Here is an 18,984-nt window from a genome sequence, read left to right as displayed (position 1 = left end):
CCATCATTATAGCGTCAGTGATGCTTCACTTTTACAAGCCATTGATACATCGTGTTTTAAAATGTTATCCCCAGATAGCGCTTCAATTTCTGATACTTCAACGCGACGAATTGAACGAACGTTTCGCCCAGCGAGACGCGCGCGTATGGGAACCATGAACGATCGGTTATGATCGTTCATTAACGTGGGAGACAGATACATTTACAGATGAAACAGAAAGTATGCAAACAATCAAACAAGTACGTTTTTAAAATGAAACTGAAAATTGAGGCAATATTCTAGACTAACGAAGAATTCTACAAGGGTATATACTAGATAGATTCGCGCAATCCGGTTCGAATTCATCGGATTTCGTATATATAACTTTTTTCCTAAAACTGGAATTAATTGACTTTCACTTTCTGGGAATAAATAACTAAGTCACTTTCTGGGAATTAAGAACCAAAGGTAAGGTACGGCATTCTGGTGCTTTCGAACAAAATATTTTCGAGATTTTTGTCGATGAAATTCCGAAAAAATTACGAATGCACGGTCACGAAAAAGGGTGCCATATGCAAAATGGAAATAATTTGACTAATTGTTTTTATCCGTTTTGAGACGCGATGGAAATGAATATAGCGACAGCATATCAATTATTTGCAATTGATTTGCTAATGTGTTGACATCATCGAGAAACGCGTGTAAGTTTTAAAGTGATAGCTGAATAATTGCTTCAATTCCCAATCGGCTTCAATTTGCGACGGTATAAATTCGTGCAGATATACCAATCGAATGACTAACATTTCGAGTAGGTGCGATGGTTTTCAAAAAGTGTGGGTTAAACATCTAACCCTTTTTCGAGTCAAAACGTCGGGATGTTCTTTTAAAATCGACACTGATGCGAATCACGGCGTTTCGTTTCTTTCAGGCTGCTCATGAACACAGCGGCAGTCATGAAGAATCATGAGACTCGACCAACAGACAGATCCAGTTACAGGTGATGAGGTAAATATCGTATTTCGACTGCAAATTCTGAATTTGTGGTTCGAGCTTAGTTTTCATGAATAACGCAATAGGTAATGTTCCCATGCCATAAAAGAATTTCTCGGTGACGTATTTGACAAAGAACTGCGTTTCGAATTACTTCGTTCGTCAAACAAAGTCTTCGATGCATACGTGGTCTAATTTCATCGACGAACATAATGAACATAATTCCTGACACTATTGCCGATCGCGCATTGTAATATGGTAATATAGGTAATATTAAGCTTTCATCGCAAAGGATTTATCGATGGGCAATAACGCAGTTCTTATCGCGAGGCGAATCCATCAATAAGATTCTTTTTTTAAAGGAATAACAGTTGGAACCGTGTATTTTCTTGTAATCCGTAAGATATTTACATTCGTAGGGTCTATATAGGATTTCACGGCACGTATAGTATTGTAGTTTATTTACCTGCCATAGGCTGAACCAATAATGAATCGAATGATATCGTATTCGTTCGAACACTTAGTGGCTCAAGGCGATCTTCAATGTTACTTATATATATATACATATCCTACAAAAAGAAAACCCTCTACGCGCCCAAGGGTAAAATTTCGATAAGATCATTCACAAAACGCTTAGTATTTAGTATCAAGTTCCAGCAAAAAGATCTCAGAGTTGTCGTGATTTGCTTTAACCTAGTTACCTAACAGAATGGCACACAAATCCGTAATTGTGGTGCTAGTGATCAAATTGGATGATTGCATGAATAAATTTGGCTAACGACCGTAATTTGACCGTAGTTTGACCATTTAGGCTAATCAACTCGAACAGAAAAGTGTCATTTGCTGTATTTTATTAGCGGAATAGGCTAACGTCGTACTAAAAACGTATATCTACGTAAGTCGTGACTGAACTGGTATTTTATATCTCATGTCACCGAAACACCTGGTCACGTATTGAATCTACGTATTTGTTTTCAAAATTATATATTCTCGTGGCTTTTTAAAAAATAATCTAGCTCTAGAGCAGCTGCACGTTTCCATTTCTTGGGATTAGATCATAGAAGGCTAGCAAATTTATTACGTCGCTTCTTTTTATGAACGCAATCTACTATACTCCATCCAATGCACTCGGATTAAAGCATTTTACCGGATAAGACACCGAGTAAAATCGTCGTTGTGGCTACGGCCGGCGGCTATAATAAAAGATTCCCTCCGCTCTGTCTCTCCCGTACGAGATCAATACATATTCTTCAACATATATGACGTGTCTTGAATGCGGTGTCACAGAGAGAGAGACAAACTGAGAGAGGAGAGAGCAGGCTATTAACTCAGTTCATTTACCAAATGTTTTCCTACCGTTTTGCCCGCTCCGTTGTCGTAGCCGATACCGTACGTACTATACGACGGTACTGAGGCTCGCGCGCAGACCGGTGTTGCATTTGCTCTCAGAGAGATGTGGAATAGCTAGCAGCGGCGGTGTGCTTTCAGTTGACATGAGTCTACGGCGATGCCGGCACCGGTAAGGCTTTGAATTTCTCTTCTATTTCACTTTTATGAACAACGAAAATTAGACATATATACGCAACACGATTGAAAGGTAATGATTTCAACTAAAATTTTTAGATTGAAAATAAATGTATGAAAGTGAAAACGCATAAACTTTTCATCATCAAAACTGCGATCTTTTACGCCTTTTATGATAAAATCAGAGAAAAAAAACTGGAAAAGATTACTTTAGAGAATGCATATAATTATCTACGGCAATTATTGTATATGTTACATCTGCATCGCATTTATAATAACCATAATGATAATGATAATAATTTATGTGTTTATAAAGCGAAATACTGTAAAATAATCATAACGCTTTATCATTTGTAGCCTATAGGCTATGCGTTTCTAGTTTGGAAGTAAAATTCAGAGGTTCTGAAATAGCATTTGGTTATTTCGTGCAGAGGGTCCCGAGCGATTTGACAAGCCACGTGCGCCGAATTAGATATTCCACCGCGAAAAACAAAAACCGACGACGTCGGAATGCGAAATGCGCTCCGCTGGGAATCCGACGCAGTTGAGTGTTGTATAGTTTTCAATACATACACGGTCGGTCACATATGAAAAATGACAAGCTAATAACCAGAATTGATTGGGGTCAGACCTGATGCGTTCCCACGGGTTCACGTGGTGAAAGCGCCGCCAGGGTCGGGACGAAGAATGCCGTGTACTGTGTGCGACTTGCTGTTAATTAATTTGTATTCATGCGAATACAACACTTTCATGCAAGTTAGAATCGAATCGTCTATTATTTAGTCCGGTCACGATGCATCTGATTGTGTACTGGAAATAGCTTTTCGTCGTAACAGGCATTCGGTAAATATATTAGACCTGTACGAGTTATTTGCATATCATTTAAGAATGAGTATTTCAACATTTATCGTCGGTGACCTTTCGTGATTTAAAAGTTCAAAAAAACTTGATTCATCCTACCGCCATCATACATATACTAGAAAATACAACCTTCGGATGACTCACGTTGGTGGCTTGACTCATTAGCATTTTCGGAAAACTTGCGATGAATTGCATGACTCGTTATATCAAAAAAATATAACTCAAACCCCAGTAGACATTTGAATAGCTTGGTTTTAAATTCCACCTAGGATTGAATCATATTACCTAAATTAACTGCCGGATTAATACCAGTCTATAAAACCAGCCATAAGAACTGTTAAAGACGAAAGAGGGAATACACGACGATATTCGTGGATTAGCGGTGTTGTTTTGGCTCGAGTGAGCGTTGGAAATATTCAACGCGAAGCTGAAGCTATTCCGGTAATTTGAGATGTAGCCACCAAAGACGACGAATACGCACACACTTCTGAGCGAACTACAGCAGTTTCCTTTAACGGACTCGAGTAGATGTTGATTCGGCACTGAAATTCCGACGGTTACCTGGCTATAACCGTTGAGACGTCGTTCAATGCGGCGAAGAAATAAATTTTTCAGCGGCGACGATGATTATAAAACGAATTGAAGTCGACAGAACTAGAGAATTGGCATGTTGGAATGCGCCCATTAATATAATGATTATTGACATATTTGTGTGGAGAAATTGCGGTAAGAAGTGGAAACGATTGTCGAAGATTCAATTACGCGCGATTAGACGATCGATCCGGTGAACGCGGGCCCGATTGGAAGCCAATATATCGTCGACGGGAATTCAATCAAAAGATCATAAGTAAAGAAAACTGGGACTGAAAGAAACAGAAACGCACTAGTCTGCTATCAAGTGTCGAATCAATGATACCTGAAAATGAGAAATCCGAGACTGACTACGATGGCGATGACGCCATCAAGAATCTATCGATCGTGGTTTTCCTTCTTTATTCAGTTCAGGAAATAATCCTTTTTTGAAACTGAACCCAGGATCATAGAGGGAGGTACGATCGTCAATAATGCATCTTCGATGATGTGATTCTGTCGCCGTTACTTTACAGGAAAAATGATACCTGGGCAAAATATAGCGTCGGCTTTAACAGTATATTTGTTTGGGCCTCAAGACGACTTATGCATGTTTGCCTTATATCTTCTATTTCTATCTACCGTATTCCGGTAATTGTTTCTATTTCCATGTACCGTGTTCCGGTGATTCGATGAATAAAAGTTTAAATTTGAAATATATTAGCCCTATGAGAGTGTGGCGGATACAATGCTGATTCGTAACAGCCACCAATTGCCAATTCAATATCCGACCGGAACATCAGAATATTGTCGTCTCATTGTTTAATTGAATCTATTTTCATCGCGTTCGCACGAGTAATACAAACATTCAATCCCCAATCGCCACACCGCTAATCGATACAAATCGAATTTGAAGGGTTCCGGGGGTCAGGAATGAGCTAGAACTGTTTGAACTGTACCACTGCTGTATGTTCGTCACGTCCATTTATAGATCGGCTAATAGTTATGTACGGTCAGGAACACCGGACGTTATTACATCGCGGTCGCCACAGCCAATATTGACACTGGCTACTTGTGAATGATGAAGTGAACATTTTCATGGTTATCCGAACGCCATATGTGGCACTGGCCTTATATTGTGACAATATCTACAGGCAATTAATTGCTGCTGGACATACAATAGCCGCAAATTCCCCGAATTGCTCCCAGTGCGTGTCTGGCATATTTTGTGTCCTTTCGCAAACGACCACAGTCATATAATTTGCTTGTTAGCGTTTGCTAGGCTCTTCCCTTGCGAGTGAGCAAGACTATGCTGCGTCGCATTTTCCTAAACATTTTACGATAGAAAACAATAAAAATTGCCGATCGTTTGGATGAACTGCAAAGTTTCTGATCAATTCCACAAATTTCAGTTGTCGCTTTATAGATTCGGGTGATGCTGTTGTTGGACATCCGTTTGAAGACAGAAAACGATCCGTGATATTAGTCCGTTCACGAAATATTCCAAACTTATCGACCACTTGGACGAAACCGCCGAAACCGATTCTCAGTTTCATTTCAAAACTATTCCATTGGTTATTCATTTCTGCAGTCTATTTTCAATAAGTAAAACGCGATGGACGGTACTTAATAGGTTAACTTGTTTATTTAAGTTATAAGCTTGTTTATTTATTAAGTTAACCTTCAAAGTACTATCCGCCTCGTATTTCTTATTCCGCACCTGGTAAACACGGCTCCTCTGCACGAGTCTATATTCAATATATACATACAAGGAAGTTAGTCGACCTGGTGCGTAAACTTCCCGCATTTTATCGGTCATCGATATTGGCTACATATCGACTTATGGCAACATCGAGCGGTGCCTATGATTGATGATCGATACTGATTGATTGGGTGAGAACGCGGTCGCAAAAGCCTTCGGTATATTGACGGTGATATCAATGCCCCGGCGTGCGTACAGAATGGCCCCGTGCGATAGGCTCGTCCGTTCTCTCCGCGATATGTATAAGGAAGGATTTGCGAGGAAACAGGCAATTATAGATAAAGTGTCGTAAACGTCAACCGCGCGTCGCGATCATCGTCAATAAATACACCGAAAAATGCAGACGTGACCAATAACGCCGTTTTAATTGAAGGCGAGGATGCGATTTTGATTGGCTTTGAATTGCGAGACTTAAAAGCTATTTTGGTTTCATCGTGCGCTGCGATTATACGTATTTTTGAAAAATTAGCCGGTCACGTTCATGACGTGATGTTTATGGTGAATGAATCGTGTTCAATTCGTCTCGTCGACGTGATTACGGTGGCACGGATATTTGCATGGTTAGAGAAACATTAAAACGGCATAAATTCATAATTTATCAGTGCGTTTACAAGCGCTAATGAAGAAATATGGGGCTTATTCTGCGTAGCAGAAAATGACATCGACAACTCTAGAATTCTGTAGAATTTGAACTCGGGGCAAATGTAAACTTTCTTGGGAAAATGTTAAGATTTGGAATGCACGATTTAATTTCAAATAGTACCCAATATTCATTATCAGTCTTGGGGAAACTTAAAAGAAATGGATACGTGACGTCTAAGCCGAGTTGTAGACTGTGCCTTAGTAAGTCTATACACCCACGGCGCTTTTTCGTGCATTATCTCTGATTCGCAAAATCGACTAAATTCCCCACGGCAGTCAGTCAATTACATTTATTACGACGGAAAACATAAAATGACAAATCACTAGTTTCACTTCGTTGACACGATGACTCCGTAGTCGTGTTCCGCTGCTGTTGGTTTTACCGAAAGTCGCATGTATCGCTCGGCAAATATAGGAAATTAGATTAAATCCCGCGTCGTTTTGTTCGTTAACCGTCGGAACATACCGAGAATAGCCGATCACGTACGCACCTTTTTGATGCGATCAAATACCGCGCAAAATAACTGATGCTGGATTCACCGATTTTCAATCACTTGCCGCGGATGATGCCATCACACCCGTAGGCGCTCTACCATTTCGGTGTAATGATTATCCCGAAACCGAAACGGAAAAAAAACAAAATGACTCTGTGCGAAGCCACGCAAGAGCTCCACGACAATATACACACCAGGCCTCTCCATAGAAGGTTTGTTACCAATACGTGTGGTCGTCCGTAATCTATTTTTATCAGTCAGTAATCAAATGAAGAGTGTGTGTTGTTCTTGAGCAGGAGATCCTATTCCAGCCAATTTAACCGAGACTTGATGCCGTGAGAAACCGACAGATTGACCATGGCAATAAGCAAAACTACGAAACGATATAAGACCAAAACATTTCGGTCCTTGATATTCAAAGGAGATGAACTTTAATATCGATGATGATCGCTAAGTGCTACTTTGTGTTAATCGTAACCAAAGCCGACGCGCGGTCATTCATTTCGTTGGCTCAATCGAGAAGTTGTTTTAACGTAAATTTCAAAAAGCTTTTACGACGAACGACGGTGTGATTGTTAGCGATTCCGGAAGCGCGAAATAGCGAGGTTTTTTTTCTTAATTCAGTTCATAAAACGTAAAGCAGATATCACCGACGCGTCGTCCGACATGTCATTGGTATTCGTGTTTTGCGTCGGTCTGACAGGGAAAGTTTAATAATTGGCCGTGTTTTCACTCGAATATTTACCAGGAAGGATGTGTTAATCACATGATGTGGCACGGTGAAATATCTACCCGAATCCTTGTTGATAAACCACCTAGCGCTATACTCATTAAGGCACCATCCATCACCTCGCAACGTGACACACAATTTACTGCTGGGCGAGACACTATACTCGGCGTATTAGGTTTTTGTCTAACGGGAGTAAATTTGCGTGTCGATGTCATTTTCATATTTCTCCGAATCCCACAGATTGAAACCTCAGCGCGCGCAGTGATTTGTGTACGAGATGACTTCCGCTCGTTACGAAATGAATTACAGCTCTGTATGATATGCATATTAAGATAGAAATTACCATGGTGTATCAGTCTGAGCTATACTTAGATCTTGAGACCGTAGTTAATGTGTTTGTTGGTTATAAAAACTGGTTTTGTATCACCAATGTGATGATACTAAGTTTTTGAATTGAATTTATTTTGCATTTCAAAATTTGAATAGCGCCTTCGATAACATGGCCAAATTCATTGGACACAAGTTCCGACGTTCAGGACCAACTAAAGTTTTCGCTAGTCGATTGTGGTCGGAAACTAATAACCGCATGTACTATAGTTCAGTGGTAACGTATTTCCCAGTGTCGACCATCTTGGAAATAGGTCGGAACTATACAACGACCGTGTTCTATCGCGTGGTCGACCATTTCCGGACCATAGTTCCGACTAACTGACATTAGGTTTCGTTTAGTTCGACTATAGTCAACTTACTCCGATAACCGAAGTTCGCCCTAGGCGACGGACCAACTTGGACTACATCCATATTATAGCTTAATCACCACCCATTCCGTAAATTTCAGAGCTCTATTCATTATTAGATGATTTCCTTGAAAAGGAAAATGGCAGCATAATCCGGTATGATATGCCTTGGTACAGGCGACTTCACTACGTGAGTTGTGCAATGCATAGTTGAAACCCCAACCATAAGCGGTGCTGGCGCGAAACTGCCTCGTTCGTTATATTATATATTGCTGAAAATAGGAAATAGATTCTCCACCGATGCGCGTGGAGGATGTTTCATGATCACTTGACCACATAATATCGGGCCCGGAAATTGTTTCCAAGATATGATGCTTGTTGCGACAAGTGTAATACATCAGTAATTCCGAAATCGAATTCATCGCGTACAGCGATTCATCAACTCGAGTATGTATTTGAGGACTCGGGCCCGGCTTAAATTGGATTATAACGGTATTTATCGGCGAATTGCAGGCTGGAAGCGTCTGTAAATATATTCATTAACGAAGCCGTTCGCATCGCGAATGCGTATCACTGGGCGTGATGGCAAACTAACCATGTCAATTGAATGGATTTGTCGAGTTATACGTGTATATTAATTGCGTTTCCTGCTTATGTTCTTATTAGCGTGATAATTATACTCCATCGTCCCGTTCGGCACCGTGAGTCTCGTCAGTGTTGGGTTTGATTGATCTCACACGTATATTCCACGTCTGGAATTATCGGTTGTTTTTATATAGATTTTTCACTCAACTAATACTCCATCAGCTTTTATTCATTGTATCGGTAATCTATATATTTCATTATTCCGCCTGAGTTTTGACGACTTTTTGTCGATAAAAACTGCTATTTCAGTCTCATTATAAGCTACATGAGTATCAAGCCTTTTTGAAAAATCTATTACTGCTTTCTCGTCGCGCGTAATCAAAACATTTTTGTCGCAAATGCAAATCTGCTCTAAAATAACTTAAAGAAGTAATCTTATAAAAAAAGACAGATACAATCAGTTATCAATATCGAGGAGCATGAATGAGCTCAAGCTATGTTACGTAGCCTAAACTATAGGTTCAATCGTCACCACGTAAAACTGATGGTTGAGTGACGAAAAACGTTTAAGAATGTTCAAATCATTTCTAGTGGAATTTTAATTTTGTTATCACTAGCAAATGTACATAAACTGCCTGTTTTGTACCCAGATGATTTCACTCGACATGGCGCCTGGAAACTGTAACAACAAAAGTAACCTTTTTGACACCAAAGTAACACATAAATTGCTTAATATTCTCGACAATAAATAGTATAATATTAATCATACCAAGGATCATTATTCAGTTATTTCGGATTTGGGTATATATCGATAATTGAATTGAATTGACCGGCAACCAGTCTAGCCCCGATGTATTGATGTCGTAGTGTACATCCTCTCAACAATTATCACCCAAATGTACCAAAAATAAAATAAGAGTTGTAAAATATGTTGAATCACTGAAAAACGCAAAAATTCACAATTGTCATTGTTATTTTGAAACGTTAATACTGATGACGTAGTGCACATCTTCTTACACGGAACCCCTTAAATAGCGCATACTAAGTTAACAATGTATATAAAAATTATTGTAACGGTTTTTATGGCGCCAAAAAGATGTATTGTTTCGTTGAATGTCTGCGCTCGATTATAGGAAAAGAAGACATGCGCTTAATTTATAACGGTTCTTTCATTCGACGTACTCGTTACGGGTGACTCCTCGTGCTGCTGTTAATCTAATTTACCCCGTATACATCGTTTTGGTGCGATTTCCTTCTCCAGACGTATAAAACCGTCGTCATCCATATCGGGTGAGATCCTCCGTGGCAAGCAGAAATAACGCACGATTACGCTCCCTCCGGATCTGAGTAAATAATTTATGGAATAATCTTACATTTTGCTGAATTAGTCGCGGCGTTTTGACTTGTTTTCGCGGCACGTAGCTTCTGTGTTTAGTAATTTACTCGCGATGCCTTCTTTTCGAAGTAACAGTAAAGATCATAGATTACGGAGAATAGGCCTACATGGACACAATAATTGACTAATCAAACTCAGGGCCTTATTAAGCAGGGGGCACCTAGGAATTTTGGAAAAGTGCCCTTTTTGCAAATGTTATTGTATCCTATAGAATTGCTCTTTTTCTGTATATCTAACCCCTTAAATTCAAATGCTCTGTACGGCCCTGGTTAGACTGAGATAAAGCCTTATATTAGACCAAAATTCAATGTTCCTGATGTCAAAAAGTACTCTTCGTACTGTGGCAAGCCTAGAATGCCACGGTTACGTACACGATATACATTTTCCCCATTTCGACTACAGAGTAAATCTCTTCGATGGCGGCATTGATCTAGACGGTAACTCATCTCCCTGCGACGAGGATCTTTTTAGTCGTTGATAACGTTGAAAAAAGCACAAACGACGATTTTCCTCTAGACTGCTTTTGAATCGCGGTTACAGACGAACAGCACTTTCTTGGTCCATAACGAAAGCAAATATCATATATTCACAGCAGGCATCTAACAGCCCGCAGTCGTCGGAAATAATGATTTGTTTCTGCCCAAACAAACATTCATTAGTCCGCGGCAGAACAAATATTTAACTTCACTTTTTGCAGGATTTGCCGTGATTACATGTTGCTTCGAAAGCGTCGCTGGGAATTGTTTATGACAGACATTTGTTGCGCACTGTAAGCGAGGAGGGGGCTCCAGCGCCGACTCGTCATGCATGGCAATGAAATTCTCAAAACCTCGTGATCAATCTGATTAATGCGTGAAATGTGCAGCGATGCGAATAGACTTTTGATTTAAAGACACCGAGCCATTGGATTTGTGTCAAGAGTTCTTCCCAACGAGGAATAAAGAGTGATACCATGACGTGGTAGAATATAAAACCATCCATGAATGTAAATCATCTAATTAAACATAATCGAACTTGCCCCGACAGAAACAGATGAAATATTTCTACTTTATCGGAACTAAGAAAGTTAGAAGTTTCGGATATCGATTAAAGAATGATTTCTGCTACCAGGAATCGAAGAAAACGGAATTCGAAATGCTAATGTATTCGCACTGTATGCGTGAACGCGCTTGTTCAGTCGTGAAGATCGTCATCGAAACCTTTAGGTTTGATCTCTGATTTCTTGCATATTCAACAAAAACAACCGTATTTCCTTTCTTTATCTTCCGTTCCGTGGCATGTTTTTACATTTGAAATCGATCTAAATTCAGAATACGAAGGAAACAACATTCACGTAAAAGCGAAAACTTTGACATTTTCATTTGATTTATATTTGACACGAATTAATGATTGAAAAACATAGTACTTACTCCAAGTGCACACTTGAGCTCTCTGAAGTGAAATACCTCGTGATAGTTAAATATTCGGGCCATTGTTTCAATGCAATAATAGAACTGTTGACAATATTCGATAATTAGACACATATTACGTATATTTATATATGACGTATATTTGTACACATTGTAATTATCAATAATATATGGCTCATGTTACCAGTGCATTTAGGGAAATGTGTACGCAATTTATGATGATGTATCACGTTATTCATTCGTTATTTCCGATTTCGATCCATACGAACAGATAGAATTACCCTCAAGGACGAGTCACGTTTCGTTGTATCTGATTTCGGGCTTAATTAGATTATTTACCGGGATATCGGTTTTGATTCGATGTCTTGCTTTCCTGAGCATGCATACTCGATAATGTTGCATCTTGAGGCTTCGTCTTTGATCAGAAAAAAACGTCATTTTAATAGTGACGTTGACGTTGACACTTAAACCGAGTTTGTGTATTGATATTTGGATTTTGAGATTTACAATCCTCATAAGCGGAAACTTTTAGTTGCGGCGATTACTTGACAGTTATAGCAATGTATGTGTGTGAGAGCAGAAAAGTGATTAGTACTTCCGTTCATCAGAGGCAACACACGTTTAAAACAATAGCACCGTCGCATAACTAACGTTTTGACACGAGATTTATCATAGCTTATAACGTGAGTCACGCGCCGCTTCGAATTATCCATCATTTACATCGTGACAGGTAGTTGCTTCGAGGCCCCAGTAAACCGTGACACTGATGACTTTGATGGCGTACCCGAACAGTGCGCAGGTAATTGCGCCGCGGCGACGCTGACGAATAAAACGTCGAAGCGGTCATTGCAGACGGCATAGGTCATGGAACGTTAGGATGATTTAGCTCCGTCGTTTCGTCGACGAGTCGCCGGTGAATGCGGTGTATTCACCTTATTCACCAACGGTGCTGCGAGATATATCGGATGACCACAACACATTTCGCGCCGACGTTTATCGCATCCGTTCTTTGCGGATACGGCCATTGAGTATAGTTAACTCACGTAATACGTAGAAAGATCAAAGAAAACGCATTTCTATAAAGAACAACTATGGGGGATATGGATTTTCAGTGTTGTGAATCGTGAACCCATTAAGCGCTGAACGGGCATCAATTCATCCTCAAGAATGCAAACGGCCTCGATAATACGGAATCGAGAATTTCCATCACTGATACATGCAATGTGGCTTTTATGCGGATAATTCCTATTGCTCGGCCATTACATCCACCTTAGAATGCGGAAGCTTTTGGGATAACATTTCTGTTGTTGTCGCCTACGAACAGGAATTATACACGTCCGAATTCAAGATTTCGTCTCCAATCTAGTATAAGTTGCTTTTTGACATTTCAATTCGACACGTTCACGAAACGTCAATATTGTGTCGATACGCAACAGACAAAAATAAATCTGAAAGTAAAGATAAATGCGCATACAGCAATATTATTTTACGACCGATAAAGCGAATGCATTTTTGTATCCGAATGTATATTTTGCGCTCCCGTTTACAGCGAATCTCCGTCTAAAATGCACATTGAATAAAAACGATCGCAAACTGATTTTATTTGAAACCCCGACGTTTCGGATGCAAATTTCGTTGGAGTCATCCCAATATTTGTCAGGTGGAATCCATATTTACGAATATGAATTTGAATTACTTTATTCTTACTTATAACACATACATAATGTACACATACATATTAAATATATCTAGATATATCTACACAAACAACTACACAAATATGTAGTGTTTTACTACTCAGAATATCCATAACATACTAAAAATGCTAGCTCTATTTCGGTGAAATACGTCCCTAAATCCTCAATTACACAATTGTATTACGGTTCGTGGGATGTCGTATAGAGTTGAAGATTGTCGCGTTCATTTTATTTCCGCCCGATCCATTAGAATTAGATAAAGCTATGACAGTCATTTTTCCATATGCATGAGTTTATTTAATGGGTACCGATATACGCTATCCGTATAAACATGACGGCCTGCGTGAAATATCCGCATACACGAACGAATCCGCAGTCGCTAAGATATTGCCAATAAAAGTTACATAGAAACAATCCGAGTCGTCAAGCGATTGCAATGAATATTTTATTATTGCCTTTTACGGAACTGGCATTCGTGATTCCGGCTGGAATATGTTCGACATCCGTGTGATGATAAGTAGGCCTATGCAGTATTTTCGAACTGTACTGTGATTTCGTCGATGGAAATGTACGCAGAAAATCAGCTATATATTCAATGTCGTTGAATATGATTTTTGCAGGATGTTTTCGGTCTACCGAAAATGAAAACTAAGGTTATGCGTTCATTTTATTTGGGTTGTTAGTCCGGTATATCTCGTGTACGAGCCGATCAGGTTGAATTTCATTCCCGATTAATTCATAGGCGAATATTCAAGAAAATCATAATAGTTTAATTTAGAAAGTTTATGCACAGACGATTTCGCTTATTTCTTAGTGTGCACTCGCACTAAAATCAATCTAATACTAAACTTCACGTTTCTCCCATTCTATCGAACCGTAGTTTCGTTTTGCGTACTCTCACTACACACCTCCCTCCCATCCCTCTGTCTCCGAGAATCAATGTGGAATCTAAAATATATATAAGCCTATGACATTACTGCGACCGGTAAAAGCATTTCTTTTATTAGAAAGTCACAGTCTCTACGATGATACATTATTGACGGAGTATTTTTTGAGTGAAAACAGCTGTTGCTTACTGATCGATTCTCAGGAAAGAGGCTCACTTTCGGTGCTAAATGACGTTTTAAATCTACCACCAATGACGATGCAATACCAGGCCAAGTGCGTCTTGCCGTGACAGGTTTCTTTGATATGGTGTAATAATTATTTCACTCCTAACGTTTCGATGACAACTGTAACGGAACACTTCTTGAAAAGAGGGTCGCGTGAAAATTTGCATAACTTAATGCCCACCTGCCTTGGCTAATACACTGATATTATAGCGTGTTTGATTGACTGATATCACGAAGACGACAATCTTTATTTCTCGTTTTGGAAAGCTGACGCAAACGAAGAAATGTGCGAAATAAATTCATGAGGGACTTACAAGGTTTCCTCTACGAGATAACAAGAGTGCGGCGAAGAAGTTGTAAATGAAACATCGGAATAATTGTATTTTACAATCATCATCGTAGGATGGGGTTTCGGTTGTACATCATGACCACGTCAAGAGAGGGGATGGGTTAAGAGCTTGCACTTTTTGTCGGAAATCTAGAAAACACAAACCTCGAGTGCAATAAATTCGCTCGGGTATGCGGTGAAAAATGTGATCAACTATTGATGAAGTATCGGTAATATGAAATTGTACGTGCAGATCCTTGATTTCTGAGTACTCGAAAATTGGAAAGGATTTTCATAGTTCGCTCGTCAATTGGATGCCTAAATATCGATAAAATGCACCACACATAGATCATATAGATCCAAATTATATATTGGGAGTGGTTTTAAAATCTATGAAATCTAAATAATATTAATTTCTAATGTATCTTTTCATTCTTATATCTTTCAGCAAAGGCCAATTAGACAGTCTTTCTGTGGTTCACTACGCAGAGATACTCATTGGAAATGCCTAATCTTGACACTGCTGATTTGGGGATGCATGGCCGCCATTACGTGGTGTCGCATGGCCACTGACTGGGAACTGTTCGTGGATCTATTCGACGAAGCTGTATCCCACATGCACCAGTCGGGGCCATGTGATGACGGCTATGTCTACATTCCGGTTGCTTTCGTCGTGATGCTATATTTGGTATATCTAGTCGAGTGTTGGCACTGCCACACTCGATTGGAACTTCAGTGTAAAGTTGACATCTCCTCGATATACGAACGCGTGCAATTCCTTCGAGAAGCAATTCCGATCGTCTGGTGGAAGGCGATTTGTTATCATTACGTCCGAAGAACGAGGCAGGTGACGCGATATCGTAACGGTGACGCTTTCACCACAACCCAGGTTTACTACGAGAGGGTTAACTCGCACACTGCCGGGTGTGCCTTTAATTTCACCCGCTGCGGCTACAAAGATATTTCAAAAACGCTGCGGGGATTAGAGGATTTTCCGGCGACCAAAATCCGATTCACGAAAGGCTTCTCGTTCGCCACTGTCGACGCAGAGAGCGAGTTCGAGGACCAACGAGCACAGTTCTTCCAAGATCACGAGCGCCGTGACGACTACATGGAAACACGGGAAGGCATGGATTTATTAAATATCAATTTCAAGGAATACTTGATTGCATTTGCTGATCCAAATAATCTTCCATGGTATATATCCCACCCAGTATTTTGGGTCGCTTCCATATTCATGATGTCGTGGCCGATAAGGGTGCTAATCGAATACAAAACGGCGTACCTGCACTTTCACGCGCATAAACTGTTCGGAACAAACTACCTCGACCCTGGATATATACCGGGCCAAATGTCCCGAGTCAGTACTATGTGCAGCACCGATTTAGAAATGAATATACGAAACAATTTTACGATGGTTCCCAGTTATTCCGAAGTATTACTGATGGATTGCGCGAGCGGGCAAATGACCCGTGAAGACTCCAATGGCAACATCACACCTATCACACCCAACGGAATTATGATGAATACGTTTATTACGACCGCAAACGCTGTGCCGAACGGTTTCATATCAAACGGGCATATTCCATACAACGCCAATATACCAAACGGTGCTTCTGGTCACGTGTACAGCTTTAGTGACGACAATGACATGATGCAATCCGAGCGAGGCAGAGGAAAACGACGCCGGAAAAAGAAGAAGAAATCGAAGCGTTGTCGTTCAGATATTGCCGTAGGCGAGGATGGTGTCATGGCGTCATGTGCGGCTGCTCGCACTACGCCATCGTCTGCCACTAGTCCGGACTCTGTTGACGGGCAGGCAGAAAATACGCCGCACGCCCAAACACCCACGTCACCTGCACAAACTCCTAGTTCGAGTATCCACACGCCTGGCGACTTCAGACCAGGCGAAATGGAAGTAAGGACGAGGTCTTCCGAAGAAGAGCCCCCGCCTTATGAAACGGCACTGACCATGCAGGTTATCCAACATGCTAGTGCTCCGAATTCGCAGAATAACTCACCACGTCACGTACCTCACGTGAGAAATACTGACGAAGGTGACAGTCTTGCAACGAGACCGCAGCCTCAGTATGGCTGCATGGAAACTTCTTTATGAATATAGCCGAGTAGAAATATGATATATACATGATTTGATTTATACAATACGCATAATTCCCAGAGCTTTTCTAAAGCTTTTCAGCAAATAGTTCAAAACAGTTCAAGAAAAAAAGATGAGTAGTGCTCTTTTCTGATGGAAACGGGATCATTTGCATTCGAATCGATATCACATGTTTCGATCATGAAACCGTTATCTTGCGAAAATCGCTTCGGTTATTTTCAAAATGATTATATTAGTTTGTCAACGTGAAATAATCTTTAAACGATATAGACGCTATGTCTCGTGGCTCTAGCGGTGGACTTGTTATTAATTGGTTTTAATAAATATATAATTTTTCTACGATACTATTTGCTACTCGACCCTTTTTTCGATACTTATGTATTCACGTAGCGCGCAAGAATATCCGAGAACAAGTCCTAGAATTATACCCTCCTCTGGAGAAACGATACTCATGTTTCCCTTTATAGCTCGAACGCGATCCTTCGGAAGCGACGGAACTTCTGAAAAGAAGCGTTCTGTATAACGAACGTACTTGACCTGTTATTCACACCGAAGAAAGCAGTATCTCCTGCTTGGGAAGTTAACCCGATGCCGGCATTCACGTCAATAGAAAGAAATATAATACGCCGATGGTTCGCCAAATAACGACGCGATGATCTACTTTCAAAAATCAATTTTTACCAAGAAAGATATCAATTTTCTTTATATCATAATGATCTTGTATACACCACCATTAAAATCTATCCAGCAAAGCAATCTTTAATATTCTAGATAAGTTAATAGTATCAATCAAACGCACGGCAATTTCTTTTCTTGTTTGAGTTGTCGAGTTTCCTTATTTTAAAATAGGTATTGACCCTGTTATTTATTTGATTGGTAGATTTCGTTTGAGTCGTTTTGATTTCCTGTCCCTTACAAACCCACCAAACCTGCCGAAACAGCGAAACAGGGCGTTTGATTTTGAAATCGGAAATCGAAGTGCAGATGAAGTTGTGTGATCGGCGGTCGAGCTTACAGATTTTTTTGTGTGTAAATCGAAGTACACAATTGGGAAATTTGGTTGCGGTTCATTCAAACAATCTTCCAATCAGTCTGAACCGGCAAGTGACTGATTGGGTCTTTTAGCGATGCTTCTCACGATTGCCCGGTTTGAACCTACGCAATAAAATGGCAAATCGAAGTAGTGGATCCTCTTCTTCGACGAGATACACATTGATGTCCCTGTGTAAATTTGTGTGTACGACGTTCCGTCGATGATACTGCGAGAGTAAAGAAAGCTTTATTTACCCAGAGAGGGTCATTTCACGTCATTGGAATATGTGACTCGCATACCGTCGCGTTTTGCTGCATCTATCTTGGCCGTACAGCGGCTCGGGAGTTGCATTTACATTTGGCCTACATTGACCAACCGAGTTCGCCGGTCTAAAAGCTTTTCTACGACTGAAAGATTGCCATTATACAAATTGAAATGATTGGCGAATGGATTCTTTTTCCGTACAAATTCACTAATTTTTGTAAAAATGATAAACACACAATAACTTTCGTACACGAACGAACGCGTCCGATTTTAATGAAAAGAATCCAGAAAATATTTCAACTTCTCGTTAGAAAATATATCATTTACTTTATCTTGCTCGTAACTTCTAACTTCTAATGAATATATCCATCGAGAATACCAAAGATAAAGTTCGTATAGTCCATGGTAAAATGCCATATAAAAGGATCTCAGAAAACGACGGGTGTTGCCTGTTTATAATAGAGTATATACCATGCGGCATCAGGTTTCTTCATTCCGCCCCCATTAGCCCAGCAGAGTATTCATGTATATTATATTACGAGACCCAGGGCGAACGAATAACATTCATCATTAGCTCGTCGGACCAAATAATGGAGCCAATCAAAGAAATCGAACGACGGATACATCATCGTGATCCGCAACTTGACCTCGACTGTTCATCTCTAATTAGTATGCATGATTGAAGCTGTTGTAATTAGACCGAATAACAACAGCTACAGTTCAGCTGTAAACCTATGAGAATGATTCGTCTG

General features: G+C 40.1%; 1 protein-coding gene across 3 annotated transcripts; it reads left to right on the top strand.

The window, feature by feature from the left end:
* Positions 1-192: 192 nt before the first annotated feature.
* Positions 193-17,174, top strand: LOC141913386 (transmembrane protein 151B-like). 3 transcript variants are annotated; one of them, XM_074804896.1, is made up of 3 exons: positions 193-239; positions 908-984; positions 15,265-17,174. In XM_074804896.1, the coding sequence occupies exons 2-3, from the start codon at positions 943-945 to the stop codon at positions 16,930-16,932; spliced, it is 1,710 nt and encodes a 569-aa protein (XP_074660997.1). In that variant the 5' UTR covers positions 193-239; positions 908-942; the 3' UTR covers positions 16,933-17,174. The 3 variants fall into 3 exon arrangements, with proteins under 3 accessions (XP_074660997.1, XP_074661006.1, XP_074661015.1); XM_074804905.1 differs by lacking the exon at positions 193-239 and adding an exon at positions 731-787; XM_074804914.1 differs by lacking the exons at positions 193-239; positions 908-984 and adding an exon at positions 2,107-2,488.
* The last annotated feature ends 1,810 nt before the right edge of the window (positions 17,175-18,984 follow it).

This window comes from Tubulanus polymorphus, chromosome 1, assembly GCF_964204645.1.
Source record: "Tubulanus polymorphus chromosome 1, tnTubPoly1.2, whole genome shotgun sequence".
Lineage (NCBI taxonomy): Eukaryota > Metazoa > Nemertea > Palaeonemertea > Tubulaniformes > Tubulanidae > Tubulanus > Tubulanus polymorphus.
The sequence above is the reverse complement of the archived record's forward strand: the minus strand, read 5'-3'. Positions and strand labels throughout refer to the sequence as shown.